The sequence below is a fragment of the Panthera tigris genome, chromosome E1 (genome assembly GCF_018350195.1).
Source record: "Panthera tigris isolate Pti1 chromosome E1, P.tigris_Pti1_mat1.1, whole genome shotgun sequence".
Classification (NCBI taxonomy): Eukaryota; Metazoa; Chordata; class Mammalia; order Carnivora; family Felidae; genus Panthera; species Panthera tigris.
In genome coordinates, this window is record NC_056673.1 from 39,928,814 (window position 1) to 39,950,084 (window position 21,271).

The 21,271-nt window shown below is 55.1% G+C and overlaps 2 protein-coding genes across 3 annotated transcripts; both read right to left on the minus strand.

Annotated features, from left to right (window-relative positions):
- Positions 1-907: 907 nt before the first annotated feature.
- On the minus strand, positions 908-9,231 carry KRT35 (keratin 35). 2 transcript variants are annotated; one of them, XM_042966681.1, is made up of 10 exons: positions 9,170-9,231; positions 5,700-5,773; positions 5,091-5,226; positions 4,446-4,868; positions 3,492-3,574; positions 3,140-3,296; positions 2,844-3,005; positions 2,406-2,531; positions 1,759-1,979; positions 908-1,469 (listed from the first exon to the last, which is right to left on the minus strand). In XM_042966681.1, the coding sequence occupies exons 4-10, from the start codon at positions 4,824-4,826 to the stop codon at positions 1,322-1,324; spliced, it is 1,278 nt and encodes a 425-aa protein (XP_042822615.1). In that variant the 5' UTR covers positions 4,827-4,868; positions 5,091-5,226; positions 5,700-5,773; positions 9,170-9,231; the 3' UTR covers positions 908-1,321. The 2 variants fall into 2 exon arrangements, with proteins under 2 accessions (XP_042822615.1, XP_042822614.1); XM_042966680.1 differs by having other exon boundaries at positions 4,446-5,226.
- A 1,988-nt stretch (positions 9,232-11,219) lies between these two features.
- Positions 11,220-14,890, minus strand: KRT36 (keratin 36). The gene is made up of 7 exons (XM_007087705.3): positions 14,432-14,890; positions 13,630-13,712; positions 13,212-13,368; positions 12,498-12,659; positions 12,270-12,395; positions 11,872-12,092; positions 11,220-11,485 (listed from the first exon to the last, which is right to left on the minus strand). Exons 1-7 carry the CDS (start codon positions 14,888-14,890, stop codon positions 11,290-11,292), a joined length of 1,404 nt encoding a protein of 467 aa, XP_007087767.2. The 3' UTR covers positions 11,220-11,289.
- Positions 14,891-21,271: the final 6,381 nt, after the last annotated feature.

Sequence of the window (21,271 nt, forward strand, 5' to 3'; positions counted from 1 at the left end):
ATTTTTTAAAAAATTTAAAAAAAAAGAGGGGATAACTCTAAAGTAGAATCAGGGTGAATTATACCAGGCCCTCTTAAGAGGTGGGGGTCTCAGGCCCACCTTTGTCAGCATCTTTCCCCGATCAGTTCTCCACCTCCTGTGCTATTACAACTCTCTAAACATCGCTAACATTTCATAGTGGTGCTCTTGGCATCTTATGAATAGCACAGGGCTATCTGGAGAAACCGGCCTTCCTTTCTGCCTGAGAAAGTTTTACCTTCGTCTCCATTTCCCATTGGGATCCACAGAGCTTGGTATTTACCTGGACTGGACATAAATGAGAGCCTTTGGGCCAAGATGCTGGGAGCGCCCACTGCCACGCGGAAATGCTCTGAGGCCCAAAGGTGCTGCGTGTGGTAACAGGTTCCAAAGGCACACAGCACATGATGAGCCTCTTACGGACAAGAATCTCTAAATCGTGGGTGGAAGTCACAAAGGCGGGCTCACTCTCCCATCTCCTGCTTTTGATGGGGTGTGGGTTTTTAGGGTGCTTGCTGGACCGGGGGGCTGTGGGAAAGTTCTGCAGCGGAAGAAAGAAACGAAAGTCCCCTGGGTGTGGGATTTACATGTTGCTGCTCTTATGAGAACCCCAGACATGAAATGAAAAGCAGCCTAAGATGCTTCACACCGCACTGGCCTCGGCTTTATCCTCCCTCCTCTGGGATGTAGTCTCCTGAATAGACTAAGAAGGGTAGTGGGAAGGGGCTGGTAACACGGGTCACCACATCAGAAACTTGGAGAAGCGTCTTCTTCATCAGGAAAGCGGAGCAGCTGAGCAAGAAACCCCACTGTACACCCTTCTCCACCCCAAACAGGATCACAGGGACCCTGTCATCCCCAGGGTCATACATGGTCAAACAGCCCTATTTGTCAGCCCAGGGGTCAGCCCTCTTCACCCAGCAGAGACACAAAACAACGATACCAACGTGGTGCCAGTCAGGCGTCGAGAGCCAAAGCAAATGCACTTTATTATTCTGCCCACACAAGCCCTCTATTGCATTTCAGAACCCACTAAAGAGCGCCCAGAAGGAAAACCTGACCCAGGAGGCAGCCTGAGAACAGAGAGCCTGGCTGGCACCCATTGAAATGATGAGTTGAGGCTTTCGGGGGTGACCAGCCTTAATGATAGGCTTTGAGAGACTTTGAGGCATGGATTTGCAGTGAGACCGCTCAGGGCCAGGCCCCAGGGCCCTGGGCTCCGCACAGAGAGAGGGGATTGGGCTTTAGGGTTAGGGTTGAAAAGAGGCCAAGCCTAAGCCCTGGAGACAATGGCCAGTCACTCTCAGAACCGGCCCCCCGGGCAGGGCACACAGATGGGGCGGGGGCTGCAGGTTGTGCGGACAGCGCCCGGACCACAGGAGGCTGCAGGAAGACAGGGGAGGCAGGCCTTGGAAGGCGAGTGGTCAGGAGCACACGGGTTACAGGGCAGCCTAAGAGGAAGAAAAAGTTCCGATTACTATGATTTCCCAGTCGCTGTTTTCAGTAACTCAGAGCACCTTAAAAATCACCTAGTCCTACCCCCCCGGTTTTATCAATGGGGAGACAGAGTCCCAGAGAGAAAAAGGACTTGCCAGGGTCACGTGATGAATTTGTAATAAGACCAGAACTAAAGCCCCAGGGCTCCCGATTCCAAATACCGGGCCCTTCCCAGGCACCGTGCCGTCTCCCAGATTTTGCAGACCGCATTCGGAAGACGGGGGAGCCTGCGGCGCCACTCACTTGCAGTCCTCGCTCTCCAGCAGGCCCCGGTACGTGTTGATCTCGCCCTCCAGCCGGGCCCGCACGTCCAGCAGCACCTGGTACTCCTGGTTCTGCCGCTCCAGGTCAGCCCGGATCTCGGCCAACTGGGCCTCCACGTTGCTGATCAGGCACTGCATCTGGGCCAGCTGGGAGCTGTAGCGCGCCTCGGTCTCCGCCAGGGTGGATTCCAAAGCATCTCTCTGTGAGGACAAGGATTGGGGAGGGAAGACAAAGGTGGGAGGTCCGAGAAGGAGCAGGGAATCACTTTGAGCCAAGATGCACCACCACTGGGCATCTCATTTGAGATAACCAATGAGCCCCCGTAGCCCCCCTGATCTGGAGAGTAGCTCCCCTATTAACAACACCTCCGAGTAACTGACAATTACTCAGAATGAATCTACAAGAGCTGCTGCCAGGACATGTCGGTTGCTATAGGTCTCCTGTCTTTTACCTCTGGGACATTTGTGAATGGGGGCTGGGACCTCATTCCCTCTACACAGAAAGTCCCTGATGCTTAAGACCTTGAACCCCTGGAGCCTGCCTGTGTGTTCAGAGCATGGAAGCCCGGGGGCTCATGTGCTGCCAGGTTTGATCCCCCAGCAGCCTTGCTCAAGGCCCGGGCTCACCATGCTCTGCTGGGCCTGCAGCTCGATCTCCAGGGCATTGACCGTGCGTCTCAGCTCGATGATTTCCGCCTGGCAGGACTGCAGCTGCTCGGAGCTGGACACCACCTGCTGGTTCAGCTCCTCCGTCTGAAACAGACACACACAGGACCTGGTCAGGAACTTCGGGACTCAGCTTCATGAAGAGGTCTACAGAGGCCACACAGAATCATGAGCCAAGAAGGACCTTCCAGAACACCAGTCCATCCCCTTCATTTCATCCCCATTTCAGTAACGTCCCTGAGGACATTATTGCTTAGAGGATAGCAACCTGCCCAACGTGCATAGTGAGGTCGAAACAGAGCTGGGGCTCAGACTCAGCTTCTTGGTTCAGAGCCCCAAGGTCAATTCTGTTTGACCCACCTTGTGTCTCCATTGCACTGACTGTGTCCAGGCACGTACCTGGGTGTTGAACCATTCTTCAGCATCACGGCGGTTATTCTCCACCAGGGTCTCATACTGGCATCTCATCTCATCCAGGACACGGTTCAGGTCAACAGGCGGGGCAGCGTCCACCTCGACATTGAGCCGGTCACCAAGCTGGCACCGAAGTGAGTTCACTTCCTGTGGCACAGATCAGGGTCAGCACTAACTTTCCCAGCTGGCTGCCTCGCTCACCCTCCTCCCCTGTGCCTACCTGCTCCCGATGTTCACCTTCTTCCCCACGCTCACCTGCCCACCTCCTCCCCTGTGCTCACCTCCTCGTGGTTCTTCTTGAGGCACAGCAGCTCCTCCTTCAGGGACTCCACCTGGGCCTCCAGGTCGGCCTTGCACAGGGTCAGATCGTCCAGGATCCTGCGCAGGCCGTTCATGTCTGACTCCACCAGCTGCCGCATGGACAGCTCTGTCTCGTACCTGGCAGGCGCATAACAGGGTGCCTGAAGCTACGTCTCCTTTTATGTCCAAGTCAGATCCCACCCCAAGCTGGCCTGGTTCTGTGTGTCCCATCTTAATGCCTCAGCGACTTTAGTGTGGCCAAAACACTGAGTCCTGGCCTCACCCATGTCCATTTCTACCAGCCCCCGGCCGAGGAGCCAGCAGAACACTCACTTGGTTCTGAAGTCGTCTGCGGCCAGCTTGGCGTTGTCGATCTGCACCACGAGCCTGGCATTCTCTGCCTTGGTGCACAGGGTCTGAGGCAATAGAGAAGTGACATCAGGGCAAGGAAGGACATTCTGTCAGCTGGAGCTCCCCAAAGCTGCCAAGGGCCACCTCCGGAGGGAGTCAGCCATCCCGGGACTCCCAGCAACTGAGGCTCCTTGAAAGCTTATTATGGGCACGCAGAGGGGGTCAGAGAAGGAGGCCACAACAGCCTCTGAGACCCGTAACCTGGCTTGGACAGGGGCAGATGGGGAAAGGCTCCAGCAAAGACTGGCATGGTGGCTGTCTCTTGTCTTCCTGTCTCCAGACCACTGGGGGCTCAGGGTGGGTCATGAACAACAGCGTACTCTGTGATTCCTTGGTCACAAATGGTCCCTCCCAAGAGGCAGCTGGGACTTTCAGGGGATGTGGGCTGGGCAAGAAGGAAACATCTGACGGGCCCTTTCTTCCCTGGGTTCTTTATAGAAAACCTGATGTGCACCAAACAAATCAAGTCCAAGCCCCTCACCTTAAAAAAAAAAAAAAAAAAAAAAAGAAGAAGAAGAAGAAGAAGAAGAAATTAAAACTCAAAGAGGTAGGCCATGCTAGCAAATGTTACACAGTCCATCGGTTCACGGAGCCTGCGTTCAAACTCGGGCTCCACCAACTGCCAGCTGGACCACCCAGAATAAGTCGCTTAACCAGCCTCAGCTTCAGTTGTTCTCTTCTGTAAAATGGGCTAACGATACCTCTCTCATCAGATGACGGGGAGGAGCAAATGAGGCCACAGATGTGAACGTGCCCTGCGACCTCTCTCAAGTACCCCGTGGGAGCAGGGCCTACCGCCACAGCTGCTCTGGCTTCCCCGTCCAGTGCTGGTGACAGCAGACTCCCGGGCAGCCAAAGCCACTCTGGACGTCTCACCTTCTTCTGGAGCTCCTCGATGGTCCGGAAGTAGGACTGGTAGTCGGGGCACAGGTAGGGCACCTGCTGCTCACACCAGTCCCGGATGCGGCTCTCCAGGCTGGCGTTGTCCCGCTCCAGCTGGCGCACCTTCTCCAGGTAGCTGGCCAGGCGGTCGTTCAGGGACTGCATGGTCTCCTTCTCGCTGCCGGCGAGGACGCCTTCCCCGAACCAGCCCCCGCCCACGCTGGAGCTGGTGGCAAAGGCTCCGTACGGGAGGCAGAGAGCGGGCAGGCAGCTGGCCGCCCTGCAGCCGCTCCGGCCCAGCCCCACGGAGCACGCAGAGAAGCTCCGGGCCCCGGGGGAGAGGCTGGGGAGCTTGCAGGAGCCACTGGAGTACATCGTGGACACGCGAGCGGAGCCCCCGCCGGCCGCTCCCGGGCCCTTGAGAGACCCCGAAGAGAAGCTGGCCTTCAGGCACTTGGAAGCCATTGACCTCAGCCTCCCAGACACGAGCGATCGGTCTTCGAGGCCAGGCGCCCCCCCAGTGTGGACAAGCAGCCCTTCACCCCGCGTTTATATCTCTGCCCCAGTGGGCGTTGGCCTTTACAAAGGGTTTTCTCCTCATTAAAGTTAATACCACTTTCTAGAAGAACCCCTCATTACCCTGTTATTTAGCTTCCCGTGAACGTTTTTCGGCCTCGTAAATCGGGAGCCCCGTTGAACTGGTGGCCACCACGAGATGTCTCCTCCGCCCCGTGTTGCCGGGAAGACCAAGTATCCGTCAGTTCTTCAAAGGGGCCTGTCATCCGAGCCCAGACCTCATCAGCCTCTGCCTTAGGAGGTGTGGGAACCCACAGCCACAATCTTGACTTTCTCCAGCATTATCTCCTTTTATGGGCCCAAGGGAGTAGAGGAGGCCTCTGGGTTGGCCCCTGGGTGTTGGAAAAGCAAGCCCGGCTGTTGCAGGAAACAAAGACCTCGTGCCCAAGAAGACACAGAAGGCTCTAGAATGGCCCAGAAATGTGGCAATGGTGACCAACTATCCCAGTTTCCTCAGGACTGTTCTCGATTTAGTGCTAAAAGCCCCATATCTCTGAGAACCCCTCAGTCCCCTGCAAAATGGGAGAGTTGGTCACCCCAGACAGAGCAGAGCCTTGGGGTGAGACCCCCACTCCTTCCCTCACCAGGAAATATGGCTGGTTGTATAGCCCTACCATCAGCCAAAACAACTAAAGGTTAGCCTACTGAGCGCCTGTCCATGGTCACACTTACCATGTGTAGGAAGGTATGTCTTCCCACACCCCAGCCAAAAAGTGGAGAAGCCTTTCTTGCTGGCTGCCTCGGGACTGAGGGGGAGAACGGAGACATGATTCACAGACCTCATCAGAAGACACAGTCGGATCTTCAGAGTTTTATCTCTGCTGCAGGAGCTGTCTGGACTGTTGTCCAGAAAGCTTGACTAGGGGTGGAGTGTATTTTTCCAGAACATCCCATCTGCCAAGCGAGTGAGGCCTGGGAGAGGGTCTGGGAGCCGAGCCAGAGGGCAAGCGGAGCCCTGTGGGATTTGCCTTCCGGTCTGCCCTGCAGTTCGTGGCCCTGCCGACTCTTCTGGAGACACGTTTCACCTTCCCATCGGGAGAACGACCATGAGCTGAGCGCCAGCAGCCTTCCCGGTACATGGTCTCGCTTCACCCCCATGTTGCCCTGTGAGCCCAGGCTTGTCATCCCCACCTCAGAGCTGAGGAACCCAAGACCCAGGGATGATAAGAGCTTGCCAAAGTGCCACCACCTAGTGACCGTCTGAGCCAAGATGCCCTCTCCACCACACCACCCGCCTCCGCCTCTGCTGGGAACCCCTCCCGGGCTGCCAGGTACGGCTGGGCTCTGCAAAGGACAGAAAGAACGAATACTGTGGGCTCCACAAGGGGATGACCAATAGCCTCTGGTGTCCCAGGAGAAGCAGCTCAGAAGCATGTGAACTCTGCGGGTTCCAATCCCAGTCCCAACATGTACCAACCGTGTGCTTGAATTTCTCCCCATCTCTCTGTTCCCTCCTCTGTAAAGTGGCAGAAGATAACAACACCTACTTCCTAGGGCTGCTCTGAGGATTAAAAAGCAGAAACAGCACCTGCTCACAGGAAGTGCTCGGGAACGCCAACCGCTGTGATGGGTGGAGTCTTGCTGTGCTCAGACTGACAACGCTAAGAAGCTGTCACTAGGGAGTGTAGATGGGCTCTGAGCACCTAGGCCACCATCCCATAGGCCAGGTGCATGCGTTTGGGGGCCCTCAGATATAGAACTCTCGTGAGTCACCATGCCCTTCCCACACCCAGGAGCCTGGTGTGACCAGCACCCTCCCAGCACAGTTCCAGGGCCAGTTGGCTGCCTCACCTTCTCCTCCCTGGAAATCCATGCCTCAGTGCAAAGGACGCGGCTGAGCTAAGAGCTTAGATGAGCCTCCTCTGGTGTTCGGATTTCCCATCCATGTGAGCACAGGGCTCCACCCCAGCCCTGCTAAGCCTCCTGTGCTCTGGGCTCAAGGGCCACCCTGGATCCACAGGGCCCAGAGAAGCCACAGCAACAAAAGGCCTGGGAAGCCCCATGCTGTTTATACCTGTGACCCCGAGGGAGGGGGGGGGTCACATGGGTTCCTAGAAAGGGCTCCACACCTATGCTGCCCAGAACGGGTTTGCCTCCCCGACACAGCCCTGTTAAAGGCAAGGCTGATGGTACCAGCCATTAGTCACTAAGCACTTAGTACCTGCCAGGCCCCATGCTGAGCTCTCTCCAAGCATTCTCTCATTCATTGCTCACAACAGTCTCATGAGATTGGCATCGCCAATATCCCCCATTTAGTAGATGAGTAAACTGAGACTTGGAATGTCTCAGAAGCCTACCCCGCTCCAGCCCAGCTTTGCCCTCCTGGCTCTGAACGCCCATGGCAGTGACTGGTGGTTGATCTGCTAGCCCTCCCTTCACTGATACCCTCCAATTGTCTTGTGTTTGAACCGTGTCTTCCCGGGGAGACTGTTTTGGGGGCAAGGACAGACCTCCTACTTCTTTTGAAATCTCTATAGTTCAAGCATGGAGCTAGGCTCCCAGATGTCTCAGAATGAAAGAATAAATGAAAGGAAGAATGAATGAATGAATGAATGAATGAGTGAATGAATGCTTGGCCCATGGTAAGTTGTGCTAAGTGAGAAAGAAAAGAAAGGATTTTGAGAGAAAAGGAACATTAAAAACGGGGGCAGGGGGGATAAGGAAGGGAGGGGGGAAAAAGTGGGTAGGGAGCTGGGAGGGAAAAAACACTTCCAAAGTCAGACTTACTATCCCTACTGTTATAGATGGGGAAACTGAGGCTCAGAGATTGGGCAGCTCTGTGTAGGGGAGCAGCACTGCCCAGACTAACACTAACAAAGTGTTCTCTGGGCCAAAAGCCATTCTGCCAAAGGGAGACAGGCCCATAAGCCTATTCTGTGGCTAAAAATTCTTGATAAGTTTTTTTAGATAATTTTATAAGACATATAAGTAATATTTTTAAAGCTATGAAGTAGCCTCTAAATCATTCTGGTCTATTTCCATTCTTCCTCAGCATTCTTTTTACTAAAACGAAATAATGACCTAGAACGCCTTATCAGCAAGAACCAATCTTGTTAGTAAGTATCCTAATTATTTTCCAAGAGGACCTGTGCACCCCACCAAGGTAGAGTCTGTGCTGTCCCCAGAACATGCCGTGGGTGCACTTGGCCATACTTTAAAATACCTTTGCCCTCCTCCTTCCTGCTCTGCCCATCCTTCGAAGCTTCCATTAATTCCAAATCTCCCCTAAACCCCCAGCTCTCAATGACCTCTCCCCATCCTGAGAACCTGAGAGCCTGCCCCACACCCACACCCGCCATGTCTGGTACGGCATGGACCATCAGCTTCTAGAAGACTGGAGGGCCCGTGACCCACCGTTTGATCCAGCTGCTTCCCCCGCACCCCCTCTTCTCCCTGGATGTTCCCCTGCATTAGCACTTTTTTCATGCATGAGGTGTTGGTTGATTAATTGATTGGAGCATGAGAAAGATAGCCAGATAGCAGCTCTGCAAGTATAAACAAGATCAGAACCACCTTGAAATAAAGGATTATGTTCACTCTGGAGGAATTTGATAAAATGTAATGTGTGATATCATCTCTCCCTTGGTGTCAAAAAAGAGCAATGACATAGGAGTCAAAAGGCCTGCAAGGGTGTCCTGTCTGCCCTTTACTGTGCCGGTGCCGGTCCCCAGCAGTGCTGAGCAAAAGTGCTGAGTTCTGGTTTACACAGCAGTTAGTGATTTAAACTGGAACCCAGTTAAGTGTGGGTGTGAGGTCGAGGATAGGAGGGGTTCCTTAACCAGTGCAGATACTCTGAAATTTCTTTTTTTTTTTTAATTTTTTTAATGTTTATTTATTTTAGAGAGAGAGAGAAAGAGACAGAGCCCAAGTGGGGGAGGAGCAGAGAGAGAGGGAGACACAGAATACAAAGTAGGCTCCAGGCTCTAAGCTGTCAGCACCGAGCCCAACACAGGGCTTGAACCCACCAACTCGAGATAATGACCTGAGTTGAAGTCCGACGCTTAACGGGTGTTATCAGTCAGGTTTCTCCAGAGAAACAGAACCAATAGGATGGAAAGAAAAAAAAAAATATATATATATATATGTGTATATATATATATGTGTGTGTGTGTGTATATATATATATATATATATGGACTCACGTAGTTGTGGAGAGGCTTGCAAATCTTAGATCCATAGGACAGGCTGGCAGCTGGGAACTCAGCAGGATCTCTATGTTACACTCTTGGACTGAGCCACCCAGGTGCCCTGATGCTCTGAAATGTCATAAACAGCTAGACAAAGCTACATAAAGAAAGTGCCTACAGGGGCACCTGGGTGGCTCAGTCAGTTAAGCGACTGACTCTTTTTTTTTTTTAATGTTTAATTTTGAGAGAGAGAGAGAGACAGACAGACAGAGCGTGAGCAGGGGAGGGGCAGAGAGAGACAGAGACACAGAATCCGAAGCAGGCCCCAGGCTCTGAGCTGTCAGCACAAAGCCCAACACGGGGCTCGAACTCACCAATCGTGAGATCATGACCTGAGCCAAAGTCGGACGCTTAACCGACTGAGCCCCCCAGGTGCCCCAGTGACTGACTCTTGATTTCCGCTCAGGTCATGATCATGTGGTTGTGGGATTGAGCCCACATTAGGCCCCTCACTGAGGGTGGAGCCTGCTTGGGATTCTGTCTCTCCCTCTCTCTCTCTCTCTCTCTGTCCCTCCCCCACTCGTGTTCTCTCTCTCTCTCAAAATAAACTTTACAAAAAGAAGAAAAGAAAGCACCTACAACCACACAGGGCAGTCTGAGTGCCTGAGACGAGGCTGTGAGTGCACCCCATAAGCTGTAGAGGGCGTACATAAAGGGGACACGCTGTACGACAGAGTGAGGCGCTGACAGTGTGATTATTTGCCAGGATACACGACCCGGTGTGGTCTGTCTGCCTGCAATAGCAGGGCAGCTCGAGCGGTGGCCAGAACAGAGGGCTCAGTCCACCTCCCGCTCCCTGGCCGTCTCCACACACCAGCAAGCAGGGCTGGGATGTGCTCTGTGCACACCCTGCGGCCCACCGTCTCCAGAGCCTCAGGCCAGAGCAGGGAGTGGCAGACATCAGCCCCCAGAGCAGGAGCATGGAGTACCGGGGGAAGCGGGGCCTGACCAGTAGGTAGCAATGATTCAGGTTGGGTGGAGGTGGGGAGAGACACTACGCACTGGGAAGAGGACCAGAGTCAGAATCAGAATAGCTGGACGATGGCCTCTTCTCTGCCACTCACTGCTGTGTGGCCTAAGGAAAGTCACTGTCCACTCTGGGCCTGTCTTCCCAACTAAAGAATAAATCAGGGGGGCAAAGAAGACATGGGGCCCTCAGACTTCTCACAGGCCACGCGTCTCTGACCAGAGTGGTGTCCAGGGCCCGGCACCGTTAGGCTGGATGCCCAGAAGGGCATAGCTCAGCCAGTAGACTTTGGGGCACTCTGACCTCTGCCCCACAGTGAGGTTCCCTCCCGCCTGCTTCATGTTTCACCCCCAACACTTCACTGTCCCTGTTGCCCTTCATTCAGCCCTGTATCCAGGTCTGGGGACAGAGGGTCACCTGGCCCTCCTGCCTTCATCTTCCAGCTCCCCTCCCCGAAGTGGTCTGCCCAGGCTGGCTGCCTGCCGTTTGCCTCTCCCTGGTTAGTCCCTCTCCCAAACTGGCACCAGTGTTAGGCCTGAGGGTGAGCCAACAGGTCAGTGGAAGCTGGACTAAGGAGGAGAAGCTAAAGGGAAGGACAGGGAGCCACCAGATCCAGGCAGGGTGACCAAGGAGGGCTGGCTTGGGAGCCTTTGCAGGGCCACCAGGTGGGTACCCATGGGCAGGGCTGAGGCTGTGGGTAATGGCTGTGCCTGTCTGGATTGGGTGGGTGTCTGTTTTCATGAGCCAGGGCATGAGGTGTCCCCGTTATTAAATATCTTTAATCACCCTATCACTTCCTACCACTCAGACCCAGAGAAGACAGACGTGAAACCAAAGCCCACAACTTTACTGTGACCCTTGACCAAACATCCCCACTAACTAACCTCATAAGAATAGACAGAGCCACGTTTGCAATGCCAAGAGAACACACTTTATTGGGTAGAATTCCAGGGGAACCTAGTTTTGCATAAAAGCAGTTAAGTCCAGAAAAACAATATAAGAAGTTATTTTGGTAGAAAAAAAATCTGCTGAGCGGGGAGCCCCTCTAGGGAATGGAGGGGGGGTCATTTAGAGCCAGGAGCCACAGGGGTGTCCCTCAGGGGGCTGGCTACAGTGGGCAGGGCTGCAGGTGCTCCCTGGAGGAGACGACCTTCCCGTCTCTGATCTCCTCGGTGATGGTGCGGATCTGGGTGCTGACCTGGGGAGCCGGGCCGCAGGGCACAGCCGGAGCACAGGGCACAGTCGAGACGTAAGGTACCCTAACGGAAGGCTTGCATTCCGTGGCACAAGGGTGGGCAGGCAGCCTGAGGAAATGAAATCATATCAGAGTGCATTTGGCATCGGGGCATGGGACTGAGATTCATGTTAAGCGGACTTAGGGGATAGAGTACAGTTTAGGATGACAACAACCGATGGCTTCGGTGCCTCTGAAACCCCCCAAGGGCTGCAGGGGGGAAGACGAGGAACTCCCAGCTAAGCACCATGGTGGGAAGGCACTGGGGGGGGGGGGGGGGCGGTGCAGCTTGTGCCCCTGTGATGACGAAGCTGGGACAAGAAGGGATCTCAAGGGAGAGGTTTTGGATCAATCGCTGTCACCCACTGCAGACTGACACCCTCTCTGAGGCACTGAGGGCTGGTCCCCGGGAGCCCTGTCCCCACGCCTGGCTCTCTGGGGCTCACAGCCACTCACTTGCAGTCCTCGCCCTCCAGCAGGCGGCGGTAGGTGGCGATCTCCGACTCCAGCCGGGCCTTGACGTCCAGCAGCACCTGGTACTCCTGGTTCTGCCGCTCCAGGTCACAGCGGATCTCGGCCAACTGGGCCTCCACGTTGCTGATCAGGCACTGCATCTGGGCCAGCTGGGAGCTGTAGCGCGCCTCGGTCTCCGCCAGGGTGGATTCCAGGGAGTTCCTCTGGAAGGGGAGAGAGGAAGAGCCGCCAGTGGAAGGGAGTCCCAACCAGAGACCCTGTAGCCCTGGGTATGTGCATATCCTGTGTGATCACGCCCCATCATGAGCCCGCATGCTGAGGCTGGGGGGTCAGAGCTTTGCCAGGAGCTGTGGCCAGTGACTGGGGCAGAAGCCACCCACCATGCCGTGCTGGGCCTGCAGCTCGATCTCCAGGGCGTTGACCGTGCGTCTCAGCTCGATGATCTCCGTCTGGCAACACTGCAGCTGCTCCGAGCTGGACACCACCTGCTGGTTCAGCTCCTCGGTCTGAGGGCCCAGAGCATGGTCAGACCAAGTGAAGCTACTTTAAAGGGGAACCCCCTGCCCCGGGAGCTGGTGCCCGCCCCAGCCCAGCGGCCCCAGCCCCACCTGGGCGTTGAACCAGGCCTCCACGTCTCGACGGTTATTCTCCACCAGGGCCTCATACTGGCATCTCATATCATCCAGAATCTTGTTGAGATCCACTGGGGGGGCGGCATCCACCTCCACGTTCAGTCGGTCCCCGAGTTGGCAACGGAGTGTGTTGACTTCCTGCAGAGGGGAGGCAGGATGGGACACGGTTGGGAAGAGGGTGCCGGATTGAGGGTTCCAGTGGCTGGGCTCAAACCCTCCTCCCGCAGGTGCCGGCTGGGTAACGTTAGCATATCAACTTCTCTGAGCCTCGGTCGCCTCACGGGCATACACCTGCCTCCTCTGGGGATTTGGGAGGGTAGGGTGACATGAGGCAAACGTCAGGCAAATAGAATAAATGTTATCAGACACTAGTATCCAGAGGGAGATCTAGTGTCATGGGCAGGAGTGTGGGATCTCTGTGACTTTAGGCACGTGGCTGAACCCCTCCATGCCTCGCTTTTCTCATCCGTAAAATGGGATCATTGTGAGGACGAAATGAAGCGAGAACAAAATGCAAAGTGTTTCAAACAGCTCCGGGCACACAGTGTGATGTCAACAAATGTCAGCTGGAGCTCCTGGCGGGGGGGGGGGGGGGGGGGGGGGTAGTTGTCACAGTTGTTAGCCCCAAGGGTCACCGGGGGCTCCCTGCCGGGTGGGAAACTCCGGAAAGTCGCACGACACGAGCCTCACCTCCTCGTGGTTCTTCTTGAGGCACAGCAGCTCCTCCTTCAGGGACTCCACCTGGGCCTCCAGGTCGGCCTTGCACAGGGTCAGCTCGTCCAGGATCCTGCGCAGGCCGTTGGTGTCGGCCTCCACCAGCTGCCGCATGGACAGCTCCGTCTCGTACCTGCACACACACACAACCCTGCTGGGTCTGCAGCGAAGGAGCCACGCACAGGCAGGGTCCCCCGCCCTCCATCAGCTGCGGTGGCTGATTTGGGGTCAGCAGCACGCTGGGCCTTTCCTTTGACCCGGAAGGGATCCAGGGCCTGTGCCGTATTCCCGCTTACGGTTCGGTCTGGCCTCACTCCCACCTCCCCAGCTCCCAAGGCCGGCGGGCAGAGGCGAAGGAAGGCACAACGGACCTTCCCTGATGAGGCCCACTCACTTGGTCCGGAAGTCGTCGGCAGCCAGCTTGGCGTTGTCAATCTGCAAGACTAGCCTGGCGTTCTCAGCCTTGGTCAGCAGGATCTGGGGAACAAGGGGCGTCCTGGGAGCTAGGAAAGGCCCAGCTCACAGAGGGCATGCTTCTAAGTACCACCGGCACCTTCAGCACGCCCAGCCCTGAGTCCTGAGCCCTGAGCCCAGACATGGAAGGAGCATCAGTCCCAGGAAGGGCATCACTAGAAGTAGGCCCCAGAATGGCACGGTGGGAGGCCTCAGGCTGAGGTGCAAAGATCCAAGCCAACCCGGATTCAGATTCTGCATCTCACACTCACAGGCTGTGCGATCTCGGGCAAGTTTGCTGAACCTCCCGGATACTTAACTTCTGCCTCTGTTAAATGGGCCCAGTAATACCCATCTCTCCAAGGTGAGATCTCCAAGGTGAGTATTACCCATCTCTCCAAGTAATCTAACAGATGGGAAAGCATCAGGCGCTGTGCCTGCATCTGGTAGAGGCTGGGTACATGTTATTGCCCTTCCTATAGCTAAGACAGCCAGGGAAGGAGAGGGATGGCTGGCATAGATGCTCTTAGCAAGAGACTCACAGAGAGGTCTGGGTTCCCTCCCCCGCCCCAGAAAACCAGAACCCCCAGAGAAAATCTTGCCCTGAACAGAGAATTCCCTAAGAGGTCCTAAGAATTCTCATCCGTCTGTAGTCCCTTGGAATGAGACAGGACCCTCCCCGCCCCACCACCCCACTCCCAGCCAGGGCTGGGGACGCTGGGGAGGGGCCAGGTCCCCATTACCTTCTGCTGGAGGTCCTCGATGGTCTTGAAATACGACTGGTAGTCTGGGCAGATGTACGGGATCTGAGACTCATACCACTCCCGGATCCTGGTCTCCAGCTCCGCGTTCTCCCGCTCCAGCTGGTGCACCTTCTCCAGGTAGTTGGCCAGGCGGTCGTTCAGGAACTGCATGGTCTCCTTCTCGTTGCCATTGAAGGCGCCCTCGCAGAACCAGCCCCCGCTCCCAACAAAGCCAGAGGGGTAGCAGCCAGCGGCCAGGTAGGAGCCGGGCAAGCAGCTCCCGAGGCTGGAGAGGCCCAGCCTGATGGAGGAGGCAGACCCCACAGCACCAGCAAGACTGGGGACCCTGCAGGAGCCCACAGAGCGGACGGAGGACACCCGAGAGACGCCGCCTGCCGTGCCACACAGGCCCTTGACAGACCCAGAGGAGAAGACCGGGGAGCAGACCTGGGTGGCCATGATCCTAGCAGAGGCAGGTCACAGTGAAGCAAGGAGCTCAGGTTCTAGACTCTCAAGGCCTCTCTGGGGTGTTTATATACAGTCTCCATGGGGTGTTGGCGTGTTTCTCTTGGGAAATCCTATTCCTATTCCAGAAAGCTAATCTCATCAGAATGTGATTTTTTTGCTACCCATCCAGAATTTCTTAGCTTGTAAAAAATTAAAAAAAAAAAATTTGAATTTTGTTTGCTAAGTCAGGACTCTCGTGTGTTGTCATTTCCTGTCAGAATATGAATTTTATTGCGTCTTCAAAGTCTTTGCACCAGATCCCATAAATCGGGAGTGGCCTCACAAATGACATTTGGTTCCTGCTCTCTCTGCGTGCCTTCCCCGGAGCAGCCCAGTCTGTCCGTTCGTCACCCCCTCACAGGTGCTCCCCTGCGCCTGGGCCCCTGGGACGGCTAAAAGGGAAGGACAATTCCCGGAGCTACTGTGTTCAGGACCCGTAGTCACTTCATTTACACCACACAACAATCCTGGGAAGCGGCCGGTCCTGTCTCCAAGGCACCGACGTGGAGACTCCGAACGGCTAAAAATAAGCTTGCTCAAGGTGAACAGGCAGCGAGTGACAGAACTTGGAATGGAGACCAGGTCTCCCAGACCCCAAATCCTATATTCCTGTGTTCCCGCTGCTTCTCTCACACAACCAAGGTCAAGTGCAGGCACCCAGAATCTGGGACCCAGAGACCTAGGTCCAAATGATGGCTCTGCGGATAATCGGTCCTGCGATGTGAGCACATGACTGTGGTGTACCTCAGTGTCCTCATCAGGACAGTGCAGGTCATCAGCCTGCCCTGCCTGCTTCCCACAGATACGAGAAGAATCGAGAACAGAGGTAAGAGTATTTTGAAAACCCTGTGCGCTCTAGAAACACTGCTTACACAGGACAGTCTTTGATGATGGTTTGTGGCTGTGGCCGGCAAAGGATTGCGCGTGTGAGCCCTCCAAGGGGCTGCCCTGGAGGGCAGTGTCCTTTGTGACCCACAGGTCTCTGAACCTGGGAGAGTAGAATCAGGACCCTGGGCAGCCTCCACCATCCCCCTAGGCCCTGAGAGACGGCTCAGTGCAGATGACAGGAGATGGTCAATGCAGACGCGTTGGACAGGGAAGGAAAAAATGAGAATAAACAAAACACCGCCAGATAATTAAGCAAGCTGGGAGGAGCACCTGAGAATTTAACCACCAAAAGTAAACTCCGTCTGCCGCCTCACAAAATGGGATTTCCCAAGGCTCAGGCGACCCGCTCACTCTTCTCCCACACAGACTTGGTTTGCAAGACTGGCGTTTATGGAAGCATTTATGTGATACTGAAGTTGTAATTTAGCAACCTCTTAAAACGCTTTATAAGCTTCTCTCTGAAATTACTCAGGAGGGTTGGCTGTGATGCCCATGCCTCACCCACTTCGGCAGACACCTCGACAGGATGCCTGACAGCGCCCCCCCCCCAACCGGGAGCGGAAAAGGGGACATTAGGCCCCCAGAGCTCTGGATGCCACGGAACCAAGTCCTCACAGCAGCCCCGTCTTCCAGCAGAGCCTAGGATGGGGCTGTCCCCGGGGTTTCTCAACCTCAGCACTGACATCGTAGACTACATAATTCCTTATGGGCGGGGAGGCTTCCGGTACATCGTAAAATGTCAGCAGCGTCCCTGGATTCTATGACCAGATGCCAGTAGCAACCCCCTCCCCCAGTTGTGGCAACCCGAGATGTCCCCAGACACTGCCAAATATCCCCTGGGAGGCCAAACCCCCCCCCCAGTTGACAACCACTGACCATCAGCACAGGGGCTCTGACCACACCTCCCATAAATGCCCCCCTCTGATTTCTAGGACAACTCACGCAGAGTCTGGCTGTCCCTAAAGCACCCATGATTCAACTTACCTTATGTGGGACACAGCATGCTCTTCCAAGGGCAGCCCTTCCAAGGCCTGGCACGGCTCTTCTCCGGGGCCTCTGGCTGCGAGGCATCTGAAGTTTCTGGGTTTTCTCACCCCTCTGCTAAACAATCCATATCTGAAGATGATTCCAGGTTTCCTTCAGGGCAACCGAGTGGGCAGGTGTCTGATGCTCTGTTCCCATCGCTCCCAGCCTGTGCATCAGGGTGGCCACCAAGGGCCAGAGTCCAGGCAGGTGTCTCCCAGGCTATGAGGAGAGGCACGTACCTCTCCTGAAGCGGGTGACAAGCGGGTCAGAGAAGGGCTTTTGGTCGCGCTTGGTCCTCTGCCTTTCTCCATGTTGCAAACTGCGAGGCCACCCCTCGGAGGGAAGTGTGGAGGGGGCTTCACGGGAGGAATTGCTCTGCTCTCTTCCACCCAGAAGCCGGGGCCATGACAGGATGGAAGTGAGGCCCATGCGGAACAGATGCCCTGCCTGCATCAGGGAAGAGAACCCAGGACTCACAGAGCCACTCGTCTCCCAACACAGCCCCAGGGATCTGCCCACCCCACTCCCCATGGCGCCCCAGCCTTAGAGAAAATCCCCCCTGTTCGGCATCAAGTAAACCAGGAGTGCCCATTCATCAGGTTTTATTTCAAAATAGAATCCATTTCAAGACCATTCTTTCTAACATTAATCTAAAGGAGCTCCTGGGTGGCTCAGTCGGTTAAGCGTCTGACTCTTGGTTTCAGCTCAGGTCATGATCTCGTGGTTCATGAGCTCAAGCCCTATATTGGGCTCTGCATTGATGGTGTGGAGCCTGCTTGGTATTCTCTCTCTCCTTCTCTCTGCCCTTCCCCTGCTCCTGCTCTCTTGCTTTCTCTCTCTCTCCTCAAAATAAATAAATAAATAAATAAATAAATACAATACAATACAATACAATACAATACACTGGGCTAAGGGTCAGGGGCCTGGACTCCAAGCCAAGCTCTGCCCCAAACTTCCCAAGTGACCCCCGTCCATTCCGGGCCCCAGAGCCCAACCTGAACAGGAAGTGCCCAGACAAGGGAAGCTTGAGGCCCTCTTCCATCTCAGACATTATAGGATTTGAGGCCTAGGCATTTCCTGTGGAGGGGGCCAGGAGTCACCTGCACATGTCCGTGACTCATTCACCACCCCCCACAGCCACCATCCTGCTTCTTTGCCACTAGCCTGGAGAATAAAAGAATGGAGAGGAGTTACAGAGATTCCAGCTTATGACATGATTGAGTTTTCTTATTTTTTTGTTTTTGTTTTTGCAAACCCTCTTGGACCTCAGGCCACCCTTTGCTTCCACGCCTCCACCAGAGCAAAGGCATGGGCTTCCTCCGGGCCTGCCCTGGTAGGCAGAGGCCACACGAGCCCACCTCCTGGGGCTGTTCCCCAGAAGCCCCCATTTGGAGGTACAGAGTCACCGGGATGTTGAGCCGGCACCCCAGCACGTCCAGGCTGAAATGACATCTCTGGTCAACTGAGCCAGGGACACGGCTTTGCCAAAGAAGGGGCTCAGAGGGTCTCAGGCTGGCCCACAGGGGCCTGAGGCCTGAACTCAGGCAGACCTGGGTAGTTGAAGCTACTCAGCCACTCTGAGCCTCGGTTTTTCCAGGAGTAACCACGGTCACAGGATTGTGAGAAGTAAACATGCTTGATGAACAGAAACTGGTGTCACAGATTTGAGAGATCAAAACTGTTCTTAGAACCCATATAGCCTAAGCTCCAGCCAAATGCTGTATCCAGGGGCTCAAATCACTCACCCTGGTTTCATGGGATGCAGCCCAGCTGTGCAAGAAAGACAGCTGATCAAAGAGCAGCAGGAGCCCCCTAGACCAGGACCCTCTGGCCTCTGACGAGAAGCTAGCACCTTCCAAAAGCTACCCCCACTTCCTGCCAGCACCGGTGCTGGCTTTAGGGCTACAGAGCTGACAGGATGCTCTCTGCCCACTATGGCCCCAGCTTCAGGGTCAAGGGGAGGAGGGGAGGTGCTGCTGCAGGAACATAAAATGTCCTGGCTTTTCCCAAGCCCACCTTGGAAGGCCACCAAGTTCAAAATCAAACACTGGGTTTGTGGATCCTTTTTTGGTTGAAAGAGAAGAAAGAAGAAGAAGAAGAAGAAGAAGAAGAAGAAGAAGAAGAAGAAGAAGGAGGAAGAGGAGGAGGAGGAGGGGTATCTGTTCTCAAATGAGCTTCCATCTGAAAGCCAAGGTTCTCCGTGGCCGAAGACCTAAGAAATCAAGCATGAGTCTGCTGCCCAGCTGATCATTCCCTTCAACATAGAAGGGACTGGGCACGGCCTGTCACAGTGGGCCCGAGGAGGAAAGCAGGGTCCCTCTTTTCCTGCTTCTCGGTGCTGGTGCTATAGTTAGAAGCCAGCCTCCACCATCACATGGTGCCCCAAAGGCATTGGAGGAAGCAGACCATGGACCATGGGGCAGCCAGGTCTCCACAAAAGGGCACAAAAGGAAAAAGGTCACTCAAGAAATACAATCTCTCTCTCTCTCTCTCTCTCTCTCTCTCTCTCTCTCTCTCGGCTTAGGCTTGAGCTTCCTGGTTTTCCTGGTACCTGTTTGATCTTTGACACCCATACACACGGGTCCTGCAGAATTTCTCACTCTAAGAGGCATCTAGGACATGCTGATCCCAAGTCTTCACCTTTTTAGACCCCACCCAGCACCCACCCACCCAGAAACAGGGACACCCACACTGACCTCCATTTCTTCCCCCCACACAACTGCTTTTTCAATTTACTCAAGCGGCAAAGCACCTGGGATTCCCGGCCCCTCCCAGAAATTTCTGTGCCAAATAACCACATCAAAACCCCAGGCCAGCTCTGCTGCCAGCTGTGAGATTCTAGTACAGACGTGCAGTAACAGGTACACGAAGTTGACGGAAGCATTATGGGGGGGTGAGGGGGAATCTTTCAATTAAGACATTTTGAGCCACCAATTCGATTTATCCAAAGAATCAGAGAAAGGTCTCGCCTTTTTTAGTCTTGACTGGAAGAGACTCAGAGCTGTTCCCAGACCTGCTAAGGGCAGGGCTGCCAGATTTTATTAGCAAACAAAACTGCATACAATATTGGGACATACTTGTACCTGAAATCATTCACTGTCTGTCTGTGGTTCCACATTAACTGGGCAAGGCTGCCATCCGGCCCTAGCCAGGCTCAGGACAATCTGGACACACACTGATTGAACAAGGGCGGGGGGCGGGGGGGGGTGTCTTTCCCCACTCCCTGGCTGCCCCTCCATAGGACCAGGAGCCCATGCCCTGGGACCTCAGGAGAGCTGACGAGGAGGCCTCGGCTCCGGGAAGTGGCTCCTCCTGAGGACCCAGGCCTCTACCGGGCTCCCGGGGACATGGCTTCCCAGCATGCTGCTCCTTGTATGGCCCTGAATCCCCACTGGGCCTGGGCCCCACCCAGATCAGGACTTGAAACCCCCACCTCACCAGCTCCAGAACTCCCCCAGAACTCTCATTCCCCCCAAAACACAAAGGTACTTTCTCTCCCCCTCGGGTGTCACTTGGCAATCGCCCGGGGCTTCTGGATTCTGCTCCAAACTACCCTTGCTTTGGGGGAGGCCCAGAGAGCCACCCCGACCCCAGTCCGCGGCCATACCTCTCCACGGTTCTCTGTCACCAGGCTCTGTTCCTGCATCCCAGGACCCACTTCCCTCACCTACAGCCAGCTCTTCCTTCCTGCACAGCTGCGTCGGCTGACAGCTCCCATCTGGAAGAGTCCAGGGCCTCCTGCTCGGATCCACTCAGCCCCTAACTCCCCCCACCCAGCTTTTATGGAAAATTCCAGAGCTGTCACTGCTTTCCCTCAAGTGCCTGGAGAACCTGTGGTTTGTGGGAGACGCGGAGCCAGGCCCAGTGGGAGAAAGAAGCGGTACCTCAGCCTCCCGCGTCCACTGGATTCAGGTACCACTTAACTGAACTACAAAGCAAATTTCCCAAACACCCTGTTTAATTGAGTTCCATCGTCCGCATTTACAGGGCCTCGTGTGCACTCGGTCTCAGTACTTCCTACTGACGACGGCGTGTCTGCAAAGCACTGTGGGCTCCAGATTGTAATTAACTCGGCTTTATACTGTGGGTTCTGCTTGCAAACTAGGCTGAGATCCTTGGTTGAAAGAAGCCACAGAGTCATCACGGCCGTTCATAAAAATGGGCCAGAAGAGTGAATACCAGTTCTTGGCCAACTCCCCCGCCCCCCTCCCCACCCGCAACAGGAGCCTGTGTGGGTCTGAGGACCCACCCAGCAACCTGATCCTTCCCAAACTCTGCAGAATGGAGTCTGATGTGTGCTCGGCTCATGCTGGACCCCCCGGAGGAGCTGCTCAAAGGCGTATCACTCGCATACCCTGCCCCACTCCAGCCACTAAGCCCCAGGAACACCATCCAATAGGAGGCAGGTCCCCAGGCAGC